The sequence below is a fragment of the Trametes versicolor genome, assembly GCF_000271585.1.
Source record: "Trametes versicolor FP-101664 SS1 unplaced genomic scaffold TRAVEscaffold_3, whole genome shotgun sequence".
Lineage (NCBI taxonomy): Eukaryota > Fungi > Basidiomycota > Agaricomycetes > Polyporales > Polyporaceae > Trametes > Trametes versicolor.
The window spans coordinates 2,356,289-2,376,290 of NW_007360323.1; the positions used below are offsets into that span (position 1 = coordinate 2,356,289).

General features: G+C 58.5%; 8 protein-coding genes across 8 annotated transcripts; 3 read left to right on the forward strand and 5 right to left on the reverse strand.

The window, feature by feature from the left end:
• Window positions 1-159: 159 nt before the first annotated feature.
• TRAVEDRAFT_44770 (DUF1682-domain-containing protein) lies at window positions 160-1,598 on the reverse strand (the record flags this gene model as incomplete). The annotated part of the gene is made up of 6 exons (XM_008036873.1): window positions 160-701; window positions 753-810; window positions 870-1,129; window positions 1,185-1,255; window positions 1,329-1,425; window positions 1,487-1,598. 6 exons carry the CDS (start codon window positions 1,596-1,598, stop codon window positions 160-162), a joined length of 1,140 nt encoding a protein of 379 aa, XP_008035064.1.
• Window positions 1,599-2,027: 429 nt separating this feature from the next.
• TRAVEDRAFT_115937 (uncharacterized protein) lies at window positions 2,028-2,525 on the forward strand (the record flags this gene model as incomplete). The annotated part of the gene is made up of 1 exon (XM_008037524.1): window positions 2,028-2,525. The coding sequence occupies one exon, from the start codon at window positions 2,028-2,030 to the stop codon at window positions 2,523-2,525; it is 498 nt and encodes a 165-aa protein (XP_008035715.1).
• Window positions 2,526-2,869: 344 nt separating this feature from the next.
• TRAVEDRAFT_116240 (uncharacterized protein) lies at window positions 2,870-6,729 on the forward strand (the record flags this gene model as incomplete). Its single annotated transcript, XM_008037525.1, has 8 exons — window positions 2,870-3,697; window positions 3,749-3,921; window positions 3,973-4,478; window positions 4,553-4,649; window positions 4,706-5,061; window positions 5,115-5,374; window positions 5,429-5,579; window positions 5,630-6,729. The coding sequence occupies 8 exons, from the start codon at window positions 2,870-2,872 to the stop codon at window positions 6,727-6,729; spliced, it is 3,471 nt and encodes a 1,156-aa protein (XP_008035716.1).
• Window positions 6,730-7,238: 509 nt separating this feature from the next.
• On the reverse strand, window positions 7,239-9,181 carry TRAVEDRAFT_117484 (AGC/NDR protein kinase; the record flags this gene model as incomplete). The annotated part of the gene is made up of 8 exons (XM_008037526.1): window positions 7,239-7,281; window positions 7,344-7,571; window positions 7,689-7,930; window positions 7,987-8,230; window positions 8,282-8,523; window positions 8,576-8,659; window positions 8,722-8,899; window positions 8,949-9,181. 8 exons carry the CDS (start codon window positions 9,179-9,181, stop codon window positions 7,239-7,241), a joined length of 1,494 nt encoding a protein of 497 aa, XP_008035717.1.
• Window positions 9,182-9,351: 170 nt separating this feature from the next.
• TRAVEDRAFT_70180 (uncharacterized protein) lies at window positions 9,352-11,006 on the reverse strand. Its single transcript, XM_008037527.1, has 3 exons — window positions 9,850-11,006; window positions 9,717-9,791; window positions 9,352-9,662 (listed from the first exon to the last, which is right to left on the reverse strand). Exons 1-3 carry the CDS (start codon window positions 10,908-10,910, stop codon window positions 9,470-9,472), a joined length of 1,329 nt encoding a protein of 442 aa, XP_008035718.1. The 5' UTR covers window positions 10,911-11,006; the 3' UTR covers window positions 9,352-9,469.
• A 507-nt stretch (window positions 11,007-11,513) lies between these two features.
• On the reverse strand, window positions 11,514-13,405 carry TRAVEDRAFT_44775 (alpha-ketoacid dehydrogenase kinase N-terminal domain-containing protein; the record flags this gene model as incomplete). The annotated part of the gene is made up of 11 exons (XM_008036874.1): window positions 11,514-11,543; window positions 11,606-11,637; window positions 11,690-11,992; window positions 12,041-12,149; window positions 12,211-12,238; window positions 12,288-12,665; window positions 12,721-12,801; window positions 12,851-12,873; window positions 12,929-13,042; window positions 13,098-13,139; window positions 13,190-13,405. The coding sequence occupies 11 exons, from the start codon at window positions 13,403-13,405 to the stop codon at window positions 11,514-11,516; spliced, it is 1,356 nt and encodes a 451-aa protein (XP_008035065.1).
• Window positions 13,406-13,960: 555 nt separating this feature from the next.
• Window positions 13,961-14,542, reverse strand: TRAVEDRAFT_163607 (uncharacterized protein). Its single transcript, XM_008037528.1, has 3 exons — window positions 14,371-14,542; window positions 14,192-14,314; window positions 13,961-14,138 (listed from the first exon to the last, which is right to left on the reverse strand). Exons 1-3 carry the CDS (start codon window positions 14,482-14,484, stop codon window positions 14,058-14,060), a joined length of 318 nt encoding a protein of 105 aa, XP_008035719.1. The 5' UTR covers window positions 14,485-14,542; the 3' UTR covers window positions 13,961-14,057.
• A 1,534-nt stretch (window positions 14,543-16,076) lies between these two features.
• Window positions 16,077-19,862, forward strand: TRAVEDRAFT_57100 (patatin-domain-containing protein). The gene is made up of 20 exons (XM_008037007.1): window positions 16,077-16,215; window positions 16,267-16,449; window positions 16,506-16,578; window positions 16,632-16,719; window positions 16,774-16,829; window positions 16,882-16,983; window positions 17,043-17,149; window positions 17,208-17,220; window positions 17,271-17,301; window positions 17,366-17,515; window positions 17,572-17,813; window positions 17,877-17,974; window positions 18,034-18,207; window positions 18,267-18,307; window positions 18,363-18,464; window positions 18,512-18,582; window positions 18,635-18,720; window positions 18,781-18,805; window positions 18,855-18,938; window positions 18,990-19,862. The coding sequence occupies exons 1-20, from the start codon at window positions 16,145-16,147 to the stop codon at window positions 19,779-19,781; spliced, it is 2,589 nt and encodes an 862-aa protein (XP_008035198.1). The 5' UTR covers window positions 16,077-16,144; the 3' UTR covers window positions 19,782-19,862.
• The last annotated feature ends 140 nt before the right edge of the window (window positions 19,863-20,002 follow it).

The window sequence follows — 20,002 nt, forward strand, 5'->3', positions numbered from 1 at the left end:
TGGTATACCAGGTTTTACGCTATCGACGGACAACCGCTATGCAATGCAACATGTACTGTACGCGCAATTAACTTACTCAAGAACCGTAGCATTTTGACCCTACTGCCCATGCCGGGAAGCAGCCCGGCACCCCAGCGCAGCTCGAGCGGGCAAGACAGCCTACCGCATCTTCGTCTTGCCCTGCGTCTTGCGCATCGCGCGCTTCTTCTCGCGGTCCAGCGCCTTCTTCTGTTCCGCCGCGCTCAGCTTCGACAGCCGCTCGTCCTGCGCCTTCTTGCGCGCGGCCGCCTTCTGCTCCTCGACCTCCTCGCGCTTCTCGCGCGCGTCCTCGTCGCGGATCTGGCGCTCGACCTCCTCGCGCATCTTCCGCAGCTTCGCCTTCGTCTCCGGGCGCAGCGCCGCCGCGAGCCCCCCGCGCACCCCGGGCAGCCGGCCCTCGCCCGCGATCACGTCGACGAGCTGGAAGGCGGCGGCGATGAGCGGGAGCGTGGCGGCGGCGTCGGAGGTCGGCGGGAGCGCGAGCGTGAGGATGAGCCGGCGCGTGCGCTCGGAGGGGGCGAGTGCTTGCGAGGGGCGCGTGCGCGGCTGGTCTGTGAGCGAGAGCGAGCGGAAGTAGGGCTGGATGGCGGGCAGGGAGAGCGCCGCGGGGAGCGAGAACGTGCCGTATGGCTTCAGGAGGTTCGTGGTGACGTCGGCGAACTCTGTGGGGGCGTAAGAATGCGGGTCAATCGCGACCTGAGTGCAGGACTCACCGGACATGACGGCCAGAGAGGCCGGCAACGCGGGGGTGTCGGTGGTCTTAGTGAAGGTCTGCGGACGGAAACCCTGTTAGCTTTCGCCGTATAGTATATAACATGTTGGGGACGTACCAAGTCCCAGCGCTCATCGCGAATCTTCTTGAGCTCATCCTTCGCAACGACCGCCCATACGGTCTCCGGGGCTGCGCCCTCCCGGAAGGTGAACTCGAGCTCGACCGCGTCATAGACCTTGTAATCCAGCTCGACCAGGCCGCGCACGAAGTGGAAGATGGTCTGGAAGAGGTCGTGGCGGGGCCGGAGGGTGAACGTGGTGTGCAGGGAGGTCAGAGCACGCCTCCCTGTGGAGAACGCGAAGAAATCGCTGTTCCCGTCTGCGGATGGGGGTTGAGGTCGTCATAGCGCAGAAATGGTGAATCCCCCACGCACCTTGACTTAGACCTTCCGTATGTGTCGGCTTTGAGAATTGCGACTTGTACAGCGCATCGTGTGCCGCAAACCTGTTGTCATACCATAGAATTTCGATTGAGACGTGTCCACGTAGCAAAGCTCGAGGGCGATCTCGCGACGTACCACTTATGTGCTTTCCTCTCGTTCGCCTTCTTTCCAATGAAGTAGACGACCACGTAGAGCAGCGCCGCGCCCAGGAAGTACACCTCATTCTTGAAGTCTGCACGCAACGCAATTCATGAACCTGAACCGCAGTGTGGGGTAGCGCCGTGTAGACTTACAAGCTGGCCGGAAGGCGAAGAACTTATACCGGAACTCGAGGCCGTCGTAATCGGCCGTGACATTCGGCATCGGCGGTGTGAGGAACTTCGCGAGGTTGTTGAGGGCCGCCATGTTGACCGGTGGGTGCTCGACGTCGAGGTGGACGAAATAGACTCGGACAGCGAGAACGCGTCTTAGGGGAGAGGCGCCCAGGTACCTGCGCCTGATAGCCACGTGGCGGGCATAATGATGCAGGATGAGTGCTTCTGCCGCGGCGTCTGGAAGCGCCAGGAGAGCAGCCGATGCTCTTGCCCGTTCTTGCTTGCTCACAACACAACTGCATCGCCCATATCTCCGTCGCAAGAACGCCACTACGTGTTTCGGAACAGAAAGGGGTCTACGCCTAGCCTACTTAAGCCCTCGCACGAGGCTGGCACTTTCGACACCCCGACCACAGGGCAGACATCGGTTAGCCGCAGCTCTGGCGTTCTTCCCCTGCAAGCCGGCCGGCAGAGGTTCGTGTTAGATCCCGCGGTTCACAACACGCTAATCCTGACCACCATGGCGGACGACTCGTCGCAGGTATGTACGCCTTGTATCACCGCACACGAACCACTCACCGACACAGGGGCGCCTCGCTCACAGTCAGACATGTCTCCCAGCACCAATTATGGGCAATTTGTAGTGGACGTCCTCGCACGCACAACCCGCCAGTCCGGCCGAATAGACCAGCGCGTCCTGCGCCGAAGCATCGGGCTCGCGTCTTCGTATCTGGTGACAGACGTAACGATGAACGCGGAGGAGGGGGTGGGGACATGGCGAGCGGGGTTCAACCGGTTGGTGGACGTGATGGTGGCACTGCACATGCGGCAGGAGTTGGAGGTGGAGACGGTGAGCACGGCGAGCCAGGCGTGCTCAGAGTGCTGGAGCGTCGCGGGTTCATGGCGAGAGATGGACGAGTGTCGGGAGGGGGTGAAGGGGATCGCGACGCGGCTGAAGGGCCTGCTGGATGTGAACGGGAAGACGTACCGCGGCCAGCCTATATATGCGCCGTACTGAACGACGATCCATGTACGCGACCGAGACTGCCCCGAGCCGAGCGAGCCAGAGCCGTGCAGGACACGGCCGTGTTAAACATGAATTGCCTCCCCGTCGATGATGCGCCTCCTGCCCCTGGCCCTGGCCCCTGCATTTTGGCCGAAGAGGCTCGCATCGGGCGACGCACGTGGGGAGCGCGTGATGACGTATGGCCGCTGCGGCCGAGTAAGGACCGCCTCTGCCGCCGACGCCGAGGGAGGGATGCAGCAGATCGGCGCCGCTCTCTCCGCGACTGCGAAAGACGCTGCGCGTCACCCTAAAGCCTCTGCTCATCGTACACGCGCTCCTCATCACCGTCAGACGCGATGGAGAGGTCGTCCACTCTCCGCCCCCCGAAGCCCTCCCGCTCCGTCCCTGATCTCCCTCCGCCCTCCCCATCCGATACGCACTCACCTCCCGAATCCGACGACGGCATCTTCGCCACACCACTAGCTTCGCCTCTTGTCATCTCTGACGAACCTCTCGCTGCCTCTCCAACCAGCGAGCATCCACCAGAGCTCCCAAATTCCAGCTCGGACGCTGCGCCTTCCTCCGATCCCGGCCCGGACTTCACGACGCTTACACCCATCCGCGCGCATTACCTCAAGAAGGAGCTCATTCGCCTGCAGTTTACGCGTGAACTAGATGCACTAGTAACAGCGCCCACAAATAATGTCTCGACCTTCTCGTACCTTGGATCTCCCTTCACGCCGCCTCCGAAGGATGCGCCCCCTCTGGATCTGCCGTTTCTCCGGTACTTCTTCCGCCACTTCGTTCTTACCTTTCCCTTCCTCGAGTCGGCACCCAAGGACTTCTTCCCCGACAAAGTCCAGCCGTTCCTGGCCTCGCTACTAACTAGGAATCTGTCCCCTACTTCCGTCCTAGATGATAACCCAGAGGAATCGGAAGAGGCGGCTCGCCACCGTCTCCTGAACAAGCTGGAAAGGAATCTGTCCATGCTCATGACTAGCGCGGCGAAGCTAGCCGAGCCCGAGGAAGTCGTCCGTCTGACACAGGCCGATCTCAACCGCCTAGAAGTCCTGGCTAGGAAGCGTGCGGCGAGAGAGAGGCGCCTCAAGGATAGTTTCGACATCAATGTAGTTTGCGTGCGGTCTGTTGTAGAGAAGAAGCGGATGCGCAGCAAAGTTCACGAAGTATGTCGATCCCTATGATACACGCGTAAAACGCTAACACGCGAACGGCAGGAATTCATCATCCGCACGCGCCGGAGGGATCATCCAGACGTATTCGTATCGCGACGATACGGGGACTTCAAGACACTAGCGGACGAGTTGCGGAAAGTGCATCCCGACGAGGTCGTGCCTACGCCGCCCGCGAAGGACCGTAGTTTCGTGAATGTCACGGTATCCCCATCGACGTACACCCCGACACAGCCCTCTCCCTCCAACTCGTTCTCTAATTACCTCAGCCCAGCATCACCTCCGTTCCATATGCCATCAGCTCCGCCAGTAAGTCCCGTCGCGAGTCAGGCGGGACGTACCCCTACACGACTACCGCGCCCCAGGGGCTCGGCGGATCTGTACGACACCGAGCGCAATTCCAGTGCAGACTCCTTCGGGACCGGCTCACCAACCAGTCCAACCTTCCTGAGTGTACCAGGAAGCAGCACTAGCGGCGGCGGGATATCACAACAAGCAATGCGCCTCTCACGCGAGAAGAACAGGCTCACTCTGCGATCATATCTTACTGTGCTCCTATCGTCATCGACGTTCGCATCCTCGCCCGTGCTCAAGTCGTTCCTGCTCAGCGGCCCAACGCGACTGTCTGAGGAGGAGCTGCAGGACGCACGCAGACGGGAAGAGGCGGACCAGATGCGCGAAGACGGCCGAAAGCGGTTCGCCAAGGAGATTACGGCACGGGTCGATGGGCTCAGGCAAACTGTGCGGAGCGTCAAGGGCGAGCTTCTTGGAAAAGGTAGGCCCGCTAGTTTTCCAGGCGTCCGGGCGTGTCGCAGCAGACCTGACGTGCCCCGGGACTGCCCCATTCAGACGGACTGACGCACATATTCGGCACGATCAAGGAGACCACAGACGTGCGCAATCTACCTGGCACCTACCAGGCTGTGATCGAATGGGCCAGAATATCGTAAGTACTGGTTCAAACCCCTCAGGTTCGGATTGAGAATTTAACATTCCACGTAGACTTGCATCGACAGTGTTCCACCACTTTGTCGCCTCCGACAGCGCGTCTGAGAGCTTTGCCTCCCTGAAGCGTATACATGGGCTCATGCCGTACTTCATGCTCAAGGCGGCGCTCAAGATCAGCAACCCCATGGGCATGATCCGCGGCGTGCTCGACCTATTCCTCGCGCAGCCGTTTGGTGGCCGGAGTCTCCTGCAGCGGATGTTCACAGGACAACTAATGGAGGAGGTCCGCGCGCTCGAGGAAGACATCGAGGCCGTCAAGGAGAAGGTCGACGATCCGGTGATGTGCGAGAAGGTCAAGCTGTATGTGTATGCCCCGCGAGAAATCCAGGCCGTGTACAAGGCCGATGCTGGTGAGCACCTCGTCGGTACGGGAGTATGCAGATTTCTGACCTACACCTGCCAGCCACGGAGGACATGCACGTACTGGCGGTGGTCCTTCGCTCTGGGGAAGAGCCAGCCTTATCGCGAGCCCAGATGCAACGCGTGATCTATGCGCACCGGGCACACAAGGAGTACACCAAGTACACTGAGTCGTTGGAAGACTCGGACGACGACGAGGGCCCACAGAACGAGGAGGCGTGGTTGTTTGAGGACCTCAGCATGCTCGCGAAGCTCTACTCGCGGCTACGGGACAGGGAGCAGCTCATCGAGCTCATCTTCCAGGTTGGTGAAACACCACCCTGCAACGGATAAGTATGAATACTCACTGGCGCATAGGGCAACACTGCGGAGCTGCTGAAGGACATCATCACGATATTCTATGCACCGCTGGCACAAGTCTACAAGGCTGCAAGCATCGCGGACTCGCTCAGTGACCTGCAGAACTTCATGAACGACCTCATCCGTACGGTCGAGCAAACTGAAGAGCGTAAGTGCTTTCTCGTTCACACTCGGACAATTGCTGATGGGTGCGTCCAGTCAGCCAAACGGACCCCGCGAAGACGGTGCAGATCTTCATCGACCTCATCCAGCGGCACGAGCAGTCCTTCTACAGCTTCGTGCACAAGGTGCACACGAAGGGCGAGGGCCTCTTCACGCGTCTCATGCGCTGGATCGAGCTCTTCCTCACGCTCATGCGCGACGGCCTTGGCGAGCCCATCTCGCTCGACTTCATCCTGCCGCACACGGGCGCCGAGCGCGCGGACATCCTGCGTGAGGTGGACTCGGTCGCGCTCTATCACTACAAGCTCAAGGTCGCATATGAGGCGAAGTTGCGCCGTCGCTTCGGACGCACACAGGGCATGAACGACGCGGACGCGGAGGACGAGGCAGCGGCGCAGTTGGTCAATGGCGTCGTGCGGGATCTGAGCTTTGGCGACCTAGTCAAGGGCGACGCGGATGACCTGGCCGCGCAGGAGACGGACGACGAGGATGGGTCGAGCGACGAGGAATCGAGCTCGGGCTCAGGGTCGTCGGGCTCAGGCTCAGGCTCCGACGAGAGCGACGATGAAAGCGACGAGAGCGGTGAAGGCAGCGACACAGAGCGCGACAGTACCCCGCACACAGGCGAGATCGTCCTACCACTCGGCCGCTCACGCACAGTAGGCCACTCTCCCGTCGAAAAACGACCACCAGCACACCTCCGCTCCCCTCACGGCATGCGGCACTCCGCAGACATCCCGCGCCCACGCACACCCGAGGAACGCGCGCCCCCAGTCCCGCAACGCTCCCGCACGTTCTCCACCCCATCCCGCCCCGTGCACTCAGACTCGCGATTCAAAGACCTCCCGCCACATCCGGGGAGCAAGGAGCTCCCCCCGGTCCCGCCGCTGCCGCACTCGGCCCCGAACCGCGCGCGGCAGCAGGAGAAGCAGCCGGAGCGGCCGCTTCCGCCGAAGAAGGCGGCGCCCAAGCCGAAGAAGGGCGCGGCTGCACCGAAGCCGCCGGATTTGGAGCACATCCCGCAGCTTCTGCCGTTGTTCGTGGAGATGGTGCGTGCGTTTGCGTGCCCTGCGCGTCCCGGTGCTGACTTTGTCGGAATTGAACAGATGAGGCCACAGCTCATAGTGCGACGGTGAGCTCTTTGGACGCACTTCGCAATCTCAACGGATGTGTCAAACACACGGAGTCTCGTAGAAGCCTTGGTCTATTGTAATTCAGGGATATTGTGCGCAGCGGCGGCGTTCTCCTGCTGCGATGTTGCTTTACTTACATACAGTTGTATCATCACGACCCCTCCGAACCCAGCCTATCGCGTTATTTATATTGTAACCCTGCCGTCCATGCATGTGTAAATCCGTACCCACAGAAACCGAGACACGCCCTACATATCGACCCGGAGCCAATACACCGAACGCGCGTGCCCGGACGCTTAGAGCGCAGAAGAGAGAAGTCGTGAGCGTGTCGTAAACGAAAGAGCGAACGAAGCGGCGACAGCAGCGGACGTTATGTGCAGGAAGCCAAAATCCAGGGCGTGCTCGCGCCGGGGGAAACATGCGGTACCGTATACACTACAGCGCTGATAACTGGAGAAATCCGTGCGGAACGAGGTGAGCCGATGCGAAGGAGCCAGTGCGGGAGGCGAGAATCAGAACGCTGATGAGGAAAGCTGGAACCGCTTGAACGTGTATCTGCAGCACGGCGGCTCATACGTCAATGTCGCACACACGCCGCATGTTGCGGGAAGACGTACCCGAGGAACGCGAGGTCCTTGTTCGCGCCTGTGGTGTCGGCGCTGACGGGCTCGTCGGGCACTTGCTCCAGCTCGTCTGTGGGGAAGTACGACGTGTCCGTGATCGAGCGTAGGCGGGGAATGAATGGCGCCTCGATGTCGCGGATGTTTTGCCAGTCCACGCCGTAGAAGAACGGATGGTGTTTGATCTGCTCCACAGCAAGACGACGGTCCGGCGACGTGATCAGCCTGGGTTTGCGGCGCCGCAGAAGTACGACACGGTCAAAACGCGAGGTGAGGCAATGATCGGGATGTCAGCATGAGGCACAAAATTTTGAGACGGGCGGCAGGCAGAAAGACACCGACCTCCTGATCAAGTCCTCGGCCTCGCGACTGAGGTGTACATCGTCGGGGAACTGCAGGTAGCGGTTCCACTGCAGGATCTTGTGGTAGGTTTCATGTGTTGATTCCGAGCAGAATGGCGGGTAACCGACGAGGCACTCGAACATAATCGCTCCGAGCGACCACCAGTCGCACTCGTTGCCGTAGCCCTTCTGCATGAAGATTTCGGGGGCAATGTAGTCGGGCGTTCCGACGGTTGAGTAAGCCTGGTAGGCTCTGTTAGCGACGGTGAAGCGGGGCAGCTGCCAAGGAAACGCTTTACCAGTTTTCTCCGGTTCGCCTTCCATGTGGCGATCTGGTCCTTGCTGGACATAGTGAGGTGGATAGCGTTCACCATTACGCTATTGCGTGCGGCGACCGTTGGTGAGGTAACGCCGTTCGCGGAGTCAAGGAGGCGTTGGTAGTAGCTGGAGTCGTGTTGTTTATGGAAGCCGGTGGAAAGACCGAAATCCGACAACTTGATGTGTCCTTCCTTGTCAATGAGGATGTTGTCGGGCTTGATGTCACTGGAAGCGATGTCATTCCAAGTAGCAATAGACGGACATCGCGAGACTCACCGGTGGATGAAGCCCAGTTGGTGGACGGCTTCAATGGCAAGGACACACTCTGCAATGTAGAAACGAGTGACATCTTCTGAGAAGGTGTCGTACTTGATCAGCATCGTCATGAGGTCGCCGCCGGGGAGGAACTCCATGATGAGGTAAAGATATTGGGGATCTTGGAAGGAGTAATAGAGCTGGACGACCCATGGGGAATTCGACTCGGCCAGGACATCGCGCTCTGCGCGTACATGGGCGAGCTGTGGCGAGGATCAGCGATGTCGGGTACCGGGGCGCGGGACATCCCCATACCTGGTCCTTTTTCAACATCTCGTCCTTCCGGAGGGTCTTCATGGCGTAGATCTTTCCCGTGTCGGTCTTCTGCACTACACGTACCTGCAGGATTCCCAGCGGATCAGCGCGAGCCCAGCAGAATCATTCTGAACGCGTAGACGCACCTCGCCGAAAGCACCCTTCCCGATGACCTTCACAGTCCTAAAGTCATCGAGCCCCAGCTTCGTCCTGCGCAGTCGCAAAAAGGCAGATTCGCGCTTGCCCAGGCCCTGGAGCTGCCGCTGTTTCCGCTCCTCCGACATCGTGGTATCGGCGGCGAGCTTCCGCTCCATCTCTACCCGTCTGCAGCAGGTGAGCCGGGCTGCATTCTGCGCATCTGAGGCGCACGCACCTCGTGTTGCGCTCGATGGCGGCCTCTACCGCGACCTTGTAATGGTGCTCGAGCTTGAGCTGGGCCGCCTTGGAGCGGGGCACGGCATCGTCGGAGAAGCCGGCGGTGGTGCGCTCGAAGTAGACGTAGTCGGCGGGTTTGTTGGTGGAGGACGACTGGGACTGCGCGCTGCTCACGCTCGAGGAGGACTGGGAGGGCTGGATGGGCGGCGCGGGGGACGTCGTGGTTGCCATTGCAGAGTGTCGAGCCGAGCAGTCCTCGAAACCAGCTTTAAACCGCCTCCGTTAATGGGCCGTCACGTGATGATGATCGGTTTGCGACAATGCTTTGCCGCGTCCATCGCTGGCAACCATATCGCTCGCGCGGACCTATCTGCGCTGCCCAGCCAGACGCACGCGAGAATGCGGAGTAAATGTGTGCGTGTTGCTCTGCTCGTGGTATATGTACAGTACGAAATATACAATGTGGCATCGTAGGATATCCAGTCTGCGATCAAATGCGGGGTAATTCAAGCTTGGCCATCACCCCCACTGTTGAGTCCTGCCGCCAGGGTTCCACGCGCCGTTCGAGCTGGGAGCTGCATCTGGGAACGCAGCCTGGCCGTATGCATAGCTTGGTCGGGGGGAAACAACCGCCTGACTCGGCGGGCTGCCATAGCTGCCGTAGCCGTTCGTAGGCGGCGCCCAGCTCGAGTCCTGGCTGTATATGCTGCTCCTGCAACAAGGGGTTCAGCGCACGGCGACCCATACTCACAGTGAAGCGGCTTACCGGTCAGACTGTACAGTCGAGAGTTTCCTCATGCGTGCAGGGATGTTGGACGAAAAATGTGCGGCGACCGCACCACTAACGCAAGCGGCTAGTCAGTAATTTGACGATACGAACGCGATATTGATCGACTGACTTGTAGAACGCAGACGCGTCAAATGTTTGCGGTGGTGGCTCCTCGTCTTGCGGAACGCTAGGTAGCGGCTTGCTATATGCTAGTTGCGGATTAAAGGCCAAGCGGGGCGCGCTGGGGAATTTCGCGCGGGGCTGGTAGTCTTTGAGAGCGTTGGCCGCAGGCGGAGGTGGCACTCGAGCCGCGGGCAGCGTCTGAGCATGGTCTACGTGAGGGCATGTTGCAGGGAGAGGTGAAGGAACAGTGGCTGGAAGTGACTGTGCATGCGCGGGATGTGGCCGGGTGTGGTCTGGTTGCGGCGAGGGCTGTGGTGACGGACGAGGCGTGTAGCGTTCGGGCAGCGTATCGAAAGCGGGCGGCGGCGGCAGGTGGTCGGGTGGTTCGAGCTCCGGACCATCGTAGGACATCGTGAACGAATCGTACGGAGGGCCGTCCAACGAAGGTCCAACCGGCGTGAACTCCGGCGGGGGCGTCACCTCCCGCTCAAGGTCTGCGCCATCTCTGTTCATCACCGTCAGCTGCCGCCGAGGGGGACGCCCTGCCCTTGACATAGCTTCGGCCTGCGACGGAACATCTGCGCGACTCGGGGGCTGGGCATGCGGTGCGTTGGGAGTGGGTGCACCCAGTCCCGCCTCTTGGAACCACAATGGGCGCTCCTTCCCCGGACGCGCCTTCTTCGCGAGGCTCAGAGGTCGTGTCTGCGCCGACGACGAACCTGCAGAGCTCGATCCGGACGCCACGGGAGGGCTAGCAGCCTGGGGTATTGGCTGCTCCGGTGGTTTGCGTGCTTTCTCCGGAGGGTACTTGGGGAATGACTCCGAACCCGCGACGGACTTCCCTGAAGAGGCTTCCTCCGCCACCGAGACCGAGCCCATAGCAGCCAAAGCAGCCTCGAATGCATCTTCGTCCCAGATCTCGAACCCATCTTCATCGACCCTTGGCTCAGGAGGCTCTCTCGCGCTCTCCTCTATGACGCGCCCCGTCTTCTGGTCGAAGTCATCCTGGGTAATCTCGTACGCTGGCGGTGGAAGCTCGTCCGCGGGGCTGTAGATCGTGCCGTCCATGCGCTGCAGATAGCGATTGTGCGCGCGATCCGAGGATGCCAGAGGTGGACTCGCGAAGCAGGGAAAGCGGCGTGCTGGCGGAGAGAATGTTGTGGTAAAATGCAAGGAGGCGGCTGGGCAGTGAACCGGTCACCGGTTCGCCCAGGAGCTGCGGCGAGACTGCCGTTGTGCATCTGCCAATGGAGTTGCTAGTCGACATAGCCTCGAGCGCCATTAAACCTCATTAGATGACAGCTCTATCCAGCATTCAGGGCGACATTATCGATCATGGCGTCAGCAGCCAGTCCCGCCGGCATTTATCCTCCTATCCAAGCCAGAGCAGACATTTTGAAAAGCAAGGATTGCAGCATAGAGCGAAGTGTGTTCAAAGATGAGATTCGCCGAGTCCGAGTCGTTGATGCAGAGTCGCACAGCTCGCGAAGTCGCCGTCGCGTAATTATGAGGAAGCGCCCGTGATCGTACATCCAAATCTAAGATCTTGGCATACATCCACGACAGGCCTCCTCAACCACTCTACCATGCACGATAACGAACACATGTTTAGCAGCACATTACATTCGAAGGGTGCAGGTGGCTGCATAGACGGAAGCTCCGGACAGGTTATCAGAGCTCGATCCCTTCCAGGTTTTTGCCCTGCACGCCGCGTCCTGTTAGCACCATGTTCCTGTGCTGCCCACTGCAAAACTCGAGCTTACCAACTTGGGAAGCCGGACGTATACATCGGTCCCTGACATCATAATGAGTTAAGGCACCGGGGCATAACCACCAAGACCGCTCACCGTAGCCGTCCAGGCTCACGAGCTCGAGCGATCCACCGAAGTAGTTTGCGTAGATGTTGCTCATAGGGAGTCCGATGCCGATCCTTGGATGTGGGTTGACTCCGTCCGCGGGGACGTCTGCGTCGGACTCGCGCTGCCACTTTCCGATCTGCTCGGACACCGTCGCGGTCATGCCCTGCTGGCTGGAGCTGAGGGTACGCAACGCGCCGAGGCGGGCATCGGCGAGACGTGCAGCATTGCGTACGTGCGAGAAGGAGAACAGATCTGAAGGGGACTTGATTCCAGTGGAAGCGAGGCCGCCCCCTGTGCCATGTCAATAAACACGGGGCGTAGGTGGTCGGGTGCACATACCTTGGTCAGATATGCGGAGGTAGACGTCGTTGTCACTAGCGACTACGGTGACTCGGACTGGAGGAAGAACACGAGCTGTTGGATGCTTCGCTCTTGTTGCCCGGAGTGACTAGACAACGTGCCATTGTCAGCCTAGACTCGGTTTCGTCACGATGAGGCCGAGCACGCACGTTCTTGAGTAGCTCGAATATGATATATCTGTGACTATGTCAGCCGGTGGGCTGAACACTGCTGTGCTGCTACTCACTCTAGATGCTCTCGGATATATGCAAACCTCGTGTCCTTGTGCCCATCCACGATGACCTCAGACCAGTCCGCATCACTGAGAGGACCAGACAGAGCATCTTCCTCGGTATTGGGCGCCCGCCTCCGCAGATACGTCGCGCATCTCTCGATGCTATCTTGCACCCGCAGGCCGGTGTAGATGATCCCGACGTTTTCGTGTGCTTCTGCGCCTCTATGTCGTGACTTTACGAACTGCGTCAACGCGATGTGGTGCTCCGCCAACACTCTTCGTGATATTCGTGAGACAAGCATCTTCCGCATGAACGTATCCAACCGGTCCGGGAGAAGGTACGGCGAAGACAGGGAGAGGCCGAGTGACAAGTTCGGAATCACAGATTTACTATACGACCCCCGTTCAGCTATACTTGCGTCGGCTATGTAAAAGTGGTGCTTACTGGTCGTTGAGAAGACCACGAACAGATTCACAGAACGCGTCGTTCTCTTGTAGGTTGGTGATTTCAGGAAATCGGCGAAACCTGCCGCGCAGGTTATACACATATTCACAGTTCCTAGACGGCAGCGTACTTGTCGAATGCAGTCCAATATAGCTGAGGATATGTTTAGCATACGATAATCTGCTTTAGAACGTGCACATAATCGTACCTCATACACCTTCGCAACACCCTCCTGCGTCACCACTACATATGGGAGCGCCTGCATGTCACGCAGCCTATGTGCGATCCGCACGGGAAGCTCCGTGCGCACATAGTTTGCACTCTATGCATGCATGTTCGGCTCCGAGTCTCGAGTTCCCCCAAGTTCGTGAACTCACCTTGATCAACCTCTCCTCGTTCATGTACTTCCCAAAGTACACCTGGGCGCGCCTTAACGAAGGGGCGAGTACGAGCCTCAAGTGTCACATACCAGCTGCCGCAGCGTCAGCCTAGTGGCCGGTTTCGACGCATACGCCTCCAGATGCTTGTTCTGGTAAAAGTGTGTCGACGTCGATATCCTGCGCACGGTACCGAGCGGACGTTTGCTATGGTTTGCTCCGCCGCCGCCGGGAGCTGGAAGCAGCGCGCGCCCATGCGCCTGGCATGCGGCGGCCGCAGCTTTGGTGGTCACTCGACTGGCGTTCATCGTCGCCGCAGAAGAGAGATGCTGCCATGTCATTTCCCAGCTAGAGTACCAGACCAGACCAAGAGAGAGCAAGAGACAGGTGAGCGAGGCGGAGTCATGGACTCGGATGATCCATCCTGCGGCGCTCGCCTTACAAGAACACGCTCTGTGTCTCTCGGTGGCTGTGACTGTGACAGTCCCTAAGCACGTATTAATGACCGTGACGAATGCTTAACTTGACCTCGAACCTGCGCGCGCCGACGCGTCAACAAAAATGCCCTAGGAGCAGCGGTTCCGGGGAGACAAATGTTGCTTACTGTGATTCAAATTCATTACGGGTACCCCAACAGTTACTAGCAGAAATACCGACCACTTTAGTACAAACATGGCCAGGCCGCTGGCAACGTGATATCGATCGCATTCGACATATATGCATCAACCGCCGCCGGTCGTGCATGATAGTCTATGAATACTTCACCTCCTCAGGGGCCCTCGGGCCCGAGATTCGGGACATGATTGGTCTCACGCGGGGGAGGCGTTATTGGTAGCAGCTCCTTCCCCCTCAACGGCGTTCCTCCGATATCAAGAGTACACCAACAGCGACTGATATATCAATGTTCTGCCAACGGCTAGTTTACATACATCCGTTTCTGCTTTACAACGCGCTCATCGCTTAGTAGTTGTCGGCGCTGACGACGTCGTCGACGCGCTGGCTGGACTGGCGCTTGGCCTTCTCGGTGTCGATGAAGTCGAGCTGAGAGGAGGGTCAGCATCGTCGTCGACGTCATCTACAGCCGGGACACTTACGCCCTTGGTCTCGACCATGCGGTCGATGAAGGCACCAGCGAAGCCGGCCATGATCTCCTTGGCCTTCTCGTGGCTGGGGGGCTTGCCCTCGCTCTCGCAGTGCCGCTCGTAAGCCTTGGCGGCCTGTATAGCGAAGACGATCAGCACGATCTCGATGGGGTACAGAAGCATGAACTTACCTCGTAGGAGGCGGCAGCGGCGATCAGCTCGTGGGAGAGCTCAGCCTTGTGGGGGGCGTTCGTGACCTGCTCGTAGGCCTGAGCCTCGTCGGAGTCGTGGTGGAAGAAACCCATGGTGGTGTGAGAGGTGGTGGTGGGAGTGGTTGGGGTATGAACAGATGGTGAGTGCAGGACTGGGATCCGATAGAGCTCTGGACGCGTTTATATAGACTGAGACTCAGGGCGTCAGTGACATCACGTTCTAATAATAGCGGACGTTGGTGTTACCAGGGCGGATATGTCGGCCAGGGTATTTTCCAGCGAATTTGACCCCGATCATCACATGGAACGGCCCCCAAAGGGAACAGCTGCTTAATGAGGGAGATGCAATCCGACACGCACCTATCCGCAGACTTCCGCAGACCTGAGCCTCGCGACGCGCCTGCCTTCTGGGCGGTGTCTGCACCGCCAACCGGGGCTGCTCTTGTTCCAGGAAGACGTCGACACGGGCGCATGGAACACCCGTTGTGGAAGACCATTCCGTTGAGCTGCCGTAAGCGTGCCGTCGCACACTGAGCGTTGAACAATGGCGAGAAAGCTCATCCCCGCCACAGGGTGACTACGGAGCTATTGAATGAACTGGACACAACACCGCTGACGCACCTGGCTGCGGGCGACCCCCGAAGCGGGGCCCTAGGAACACCGAACGCCATATAGCAGCTCTGTCGTCACAAGGCTGTGGCTGTGGTGCCTATCTATGCCACCGGAGGTCTTCGTGCATGCGCGCAGTAGCTTCGATGTACCCGTCTTGTACATTTCACATCGCTTATGGTCGGAGAGACCCATAGGAAGCGCTGTCGTGGTAGACAGTCGAAGATCGGAACCAAGGAGACACCGCGACCGTCCTGGATAGATGCTTGGATGAATTCGCTTCGAAAATACATATAAGGACACTGCGGCCCGGAGAGATGAGTATCCAATAGTGCACATATCAAGAAGCCTCACATACCGGTCACTGAGAGCCGCTGCGGACATGTTCAGGGCAGTTCCGAGGGGATGGACAGCTAGAACCCCACGTTCTCAGATGCATTGCATGTTCACTGATGGCACGTTCGCTGATTGGGATGCCCTTTGTTTCTGCTCATGGTTGGAGTCGGATCCTGAGCGGCACTCTGTGCGTTGCACTCCTCGATGTGAACGAACTGGGATTTTACAACAAGGTATGGTGTAGCAGCAGTTGTCAGTGCTTGAAGTTGGTACCATCCGCGATCACCGAATGAAATGTCGGGGAGCGTTCTGGCCTGAGGGCGTCAGAGATCCAACAGATCTTATCGATACATCGAGGACATCGAGGATATAAGTTCCGATGACGGTAACCCCGCTGGGGACGAAAAGCTGACCGCTGACCATCTTTAGTTCAGCTCGTGTTATAGCCTGTTCTGATTCACTGCACGTACCATGAGCACTCTGTGCCAGCATGCTCAGCACGAGAGAAAAACATCCTGGCGTGTCCAGCGCGAATCAATGGAGAGGTCAAGGTGCAAGTTGTGTACGCCGCGCGCTCATTCGACGGGGCGAGAGGCGCCGAAAAGCTGGGGAACGTGACGTCACGAGACCACACGGTGTGGGGGCGCGCCATGGCGAGTGCGCATCGGCACCTCATCGGGTGCTTACGACCTGCTTTCCGGCTGCAATACCGTATACCCCTCCCCACTCTTTCTCAGTCTCTCACTGCTGGTACAGTCTCTCTTGCTCTCTGCTGTACAATCGTTTTCGCTGGATCATACCCTGAACAATGTCGCAACACACCGGCTCCGAAGAGCGTCGGAAACCGTCGCCATTTGACCTTGACTATGTAGACGAGAAGTGAGTTGCTTGACATATTTCCGGACGAGCACAAACTAAACCAGCTGCCAGGCACATGCAGCAGTTCGAGGAAGCTTTGCGTGCCGACGACTCTGCCATACTAAGCGACTTCAACGAAGCACCTAATAGCCCCGTGGTCGGCCCTCAACACTTTGGAACACCATCCTTTGGGCAGCGCGTGCGGAAGGTCTCCGCATTGTCGGATTTTGCACCTGTAAATCTCAAGGTCAAGAGGTGCGTCTACACGTATCACCTGCTCCTCCCTATGGTGCTAAAGCATGCATTCGAAGGCGGAGGCGACCACCCAGACCAGCGCACAAGGGCCGCGAGTGGCTCTACCTCACGCTACGATGGCCGCTATTGGTATGGTCCTATCTCGACGTTGGCTTACTCAAGTGTGCTCATCAACCGTCAAGGGCCTTATATTTCTGTTTATTGCAGCGCAGTTCAGCATGTACGTCCTAATTCGACAATTGGTGAATGCGAAGGAATGGATGTCCGCATGTGCGCGCAATTCCCTCCATCTCATTGATTGGCATGCTGACAACCTATGTTAAGGGCGGGGAAGAAGGGGGATCTTACGTGCGAGGTTGCGGAATGCGCGGACATATCAGGCGAGTCGGCTGGACGGAAAAGGTCACAATCATGTCACTGAACTCGACTCAGGAGTGGAAGGACGCTGCATTGGCATTAGATGAACATATGCTCTTTGATGACTGGAAGCTTCTTGACGAGGACCCGTACTACGACTGGAAGCTTGTCCGAAAGGTGCGTGTCTATAAGCGGAGGCACCGGAGGCCAATTCACCCAACTTGTACATCGCACAGGTCCGACGTTCGCTCAAGGCCGCTAGAGAGAAGAATGATGCACGCAGCGTCCTAGGTGTACTAGAGACTTGCATCAGGACTAATTTTGGTGGTGTCGAGTCCGCTAGGTAGGTTCTAGTGTAAGTGCGCGAGAACATTCTTCTTAACCTTGGTTTTGGCGACCAGACTATACAGCGAGGTAAGGACGTTCTAGCTCAGCACACCAACCCCACTCACCGCGGGAGTTAGACGTATTATGGCACGAAGGTCCTCATTGAATGTAAGACGCCTGCTGTCTCTTAAGTCTAGGCGGATCAATGTACTAATTATCTCCCAACCACCAGCCTACATTGACGAAGTGGAGAGAGCGCTTGAGTACATCCGTCACACGCCGGATATATCCAATGAGGAGAAGAAACGATTCTTCAAGAGTTGTAATACCAACCTGGGAACGTCTGCACTGTGCTTATCAGGGGGCGCGTCCTTCGGCTACTGTAAGTGTTTTCATCAGGTCCCGACCATTGATACTCATGCATACATCGCGCTCAAGATCACTTTGGTGTCGTAAGAGCGTTCTTGGATCAAGATCTGCTCCCCCGTGTCATCTCAGGGACGTCCGCCGGTGGCCTCGTTGCGGCGCTCGTGTGTACACGCACGGACGCTGAGCTTCGGGAGCTTCTTGTCCCGGAGCTCGCAAACCGTATCACTGCATGCGAGGACACGTTCCAGGTCTGGTTCAAGAGGTTCTGGATCACAGGTGCAAGGTTCGATAGCTCAACATGGGCGAAGAAGGTGCGCGCAGGTTTCCCCGAACACTGGACTATTTCCTCGCTGCTAATGGCCAAAACCACGCAGGCTTGCTTCTTCACTCGCGGTTCAATGACCTTCCGGGAAGCCTACATGCGCACGGGGCGCATCTTGAACGTCTCTGTTATCCCTGCTGAGCGTCATTCGTGCGTCCGTTCATCTCGGCGCGCCGCCCACATTTTCTCAGCATCCGCCGCTTGCACAGGCCGACGAAGCTGCTTAACTACATTACAGCGCCTGACACTGTCATCTGGAGCGCCCTCCTGGCGTCCGCCGCTGTTCCTGGCATCTTGAACCCCGTAGCTCTGATGCAGAAGACGAAGGAGGGGAACATCGTGCCGTGGAACTGGGGAAGCAAGTTCAAAGATGGTTCCTTGAGGTGCGCGCGCGTACTGCATCAACTCCACCCGTAACCGCGCATATACTCATTCTACGCAGAGTTGACATCCCGGTCCAGGCGCTCAATCTCTACTTCAATGGTATTTTCCCCCAAACTATATGCGTGCTGTTAACAAACCTAACGTTACCTTTCAGTCACCCATCCCATCGTCTCACAAGTCAACCCGCACGTGCATCTGTTCTTCTTCGCGCCGCAAGGGTCTGCTGGGAAGCCGGTCGCACATAGCAAGGGCAAGGGTACGTCTCTATTTGCGTCATGAGAACTCTTACTCAATCCATCACAGGATGGAGGGGCAACTTCCTCCTGTCTGCTGCGGAACAGTGGCTGAAGCTCGAACTAACGAAGAACTTCAAGGTTCGTGACCACAGCAGAACTGTGAGATGGCACGGGCTCATGCGGCGCACAGTTGATTCGAGATCTCGACCTGTTGCCGCAACTCCTCGGGCAAGATTGGTCCAGCGTGTTCTTGCAGCGCTTCGAAGGCTCTGTGACGTGCGTTCTCTATTGTTGTCGTCATTCAGCGCTCGGTACTGATGATAGCGTCGCCACCAGCATATGGCCCCGCACGCGCATGATGGCAAGTCAGTTCCTGATACCGCGGAATGCATAGCTTACCTTCACAACAGGATTGGATCCATATTCTCAGCGACCCGGATCCCGTGGAGTTGGAGCGAATGATGCGCATCGGACAGCTCGTCACTTGGCCCAAGGTACATCTGCTTGGCTTGCCGTGTTTTGGACATTCTACTAACAAGCAGCAGTTGCACATGATCGAGAACCGCCATCGACTCGAGAGACAGATCTTCCTCGGCCGCCAGAGCGTCCGCAGAGCGATGCAAAGTGGCAGTCGCGAGCGGATGGCGAACAAGATCGAGTCGATGCCTCAAGAACCTGTCCCGCCGCCGAACACAGGGACGAACCTCCCAACCTTCCTCGCACCACCTGTGATGGCAACCATTACCTCTGAGGAGCCGTTGCCCATGGACACCGATGCGGAGGCTGCGTACATCAACGGTTCCAGCCACCGGGGCTCTCTCGTCCCTCAGGCCTCCACCTCGTCCCACCGTGACCGCGACCACCCCGAGCACGGCTCCGGTCGCCACCAGCCTCGCCGCAGGAGAACGCCGATCTCGGTACATGCCGACGGGAGCCTGGACGACATCGCCGAAGGCGACTTCGGCGCTGCGACGCCCGACCCACCCCCGCCGCCGTCTGGGAGCGAGACCGACCGGCACTCGACACACAGCAGAGGACACCATGCGCGCGCGTCGGATACGTCGAGTCTGTTCAAGCGGCTGCGCAAGGCGTCTCTGGGCGCTGCGTTCTCGCCGTTCGCGTCGCTGCGCCGGCCAATGCGGAGTCCTCAAGCGGAGGGGCAGGTGGTGGCGACGCCCGAGCCTGTGTGGTCGGGCGACAGCTCGTCCGATGACGACGACCTGTCGGTCATGTCTTTTAGGCGCAGTCGGTTCCCGTCTGCGTTCGAGTTGCACCAGGCAATGGACAGGAATTCGTCGGATGAGGGCCTGCAGCCAGAGGTTGACCGGGACAGCTGAACGTTGTATGAAGTACTGTTACACACTCTTTCGCGTTATGATTTCCGCTCTGCTAGTGTACAAGCATGTACATAACCACCCACATCTTGCATCTCTTGACATTCTCTTGCCGTCCGACCCTCCGAGTCTGCTGAAGGCCCCACCCCCGGCGGCACAGTGCAAGTCTGGTGGCGCGGCTAAGGCGGCCCGAGCTGGCTATGACTGCGAAGAGGCGCCTGTGT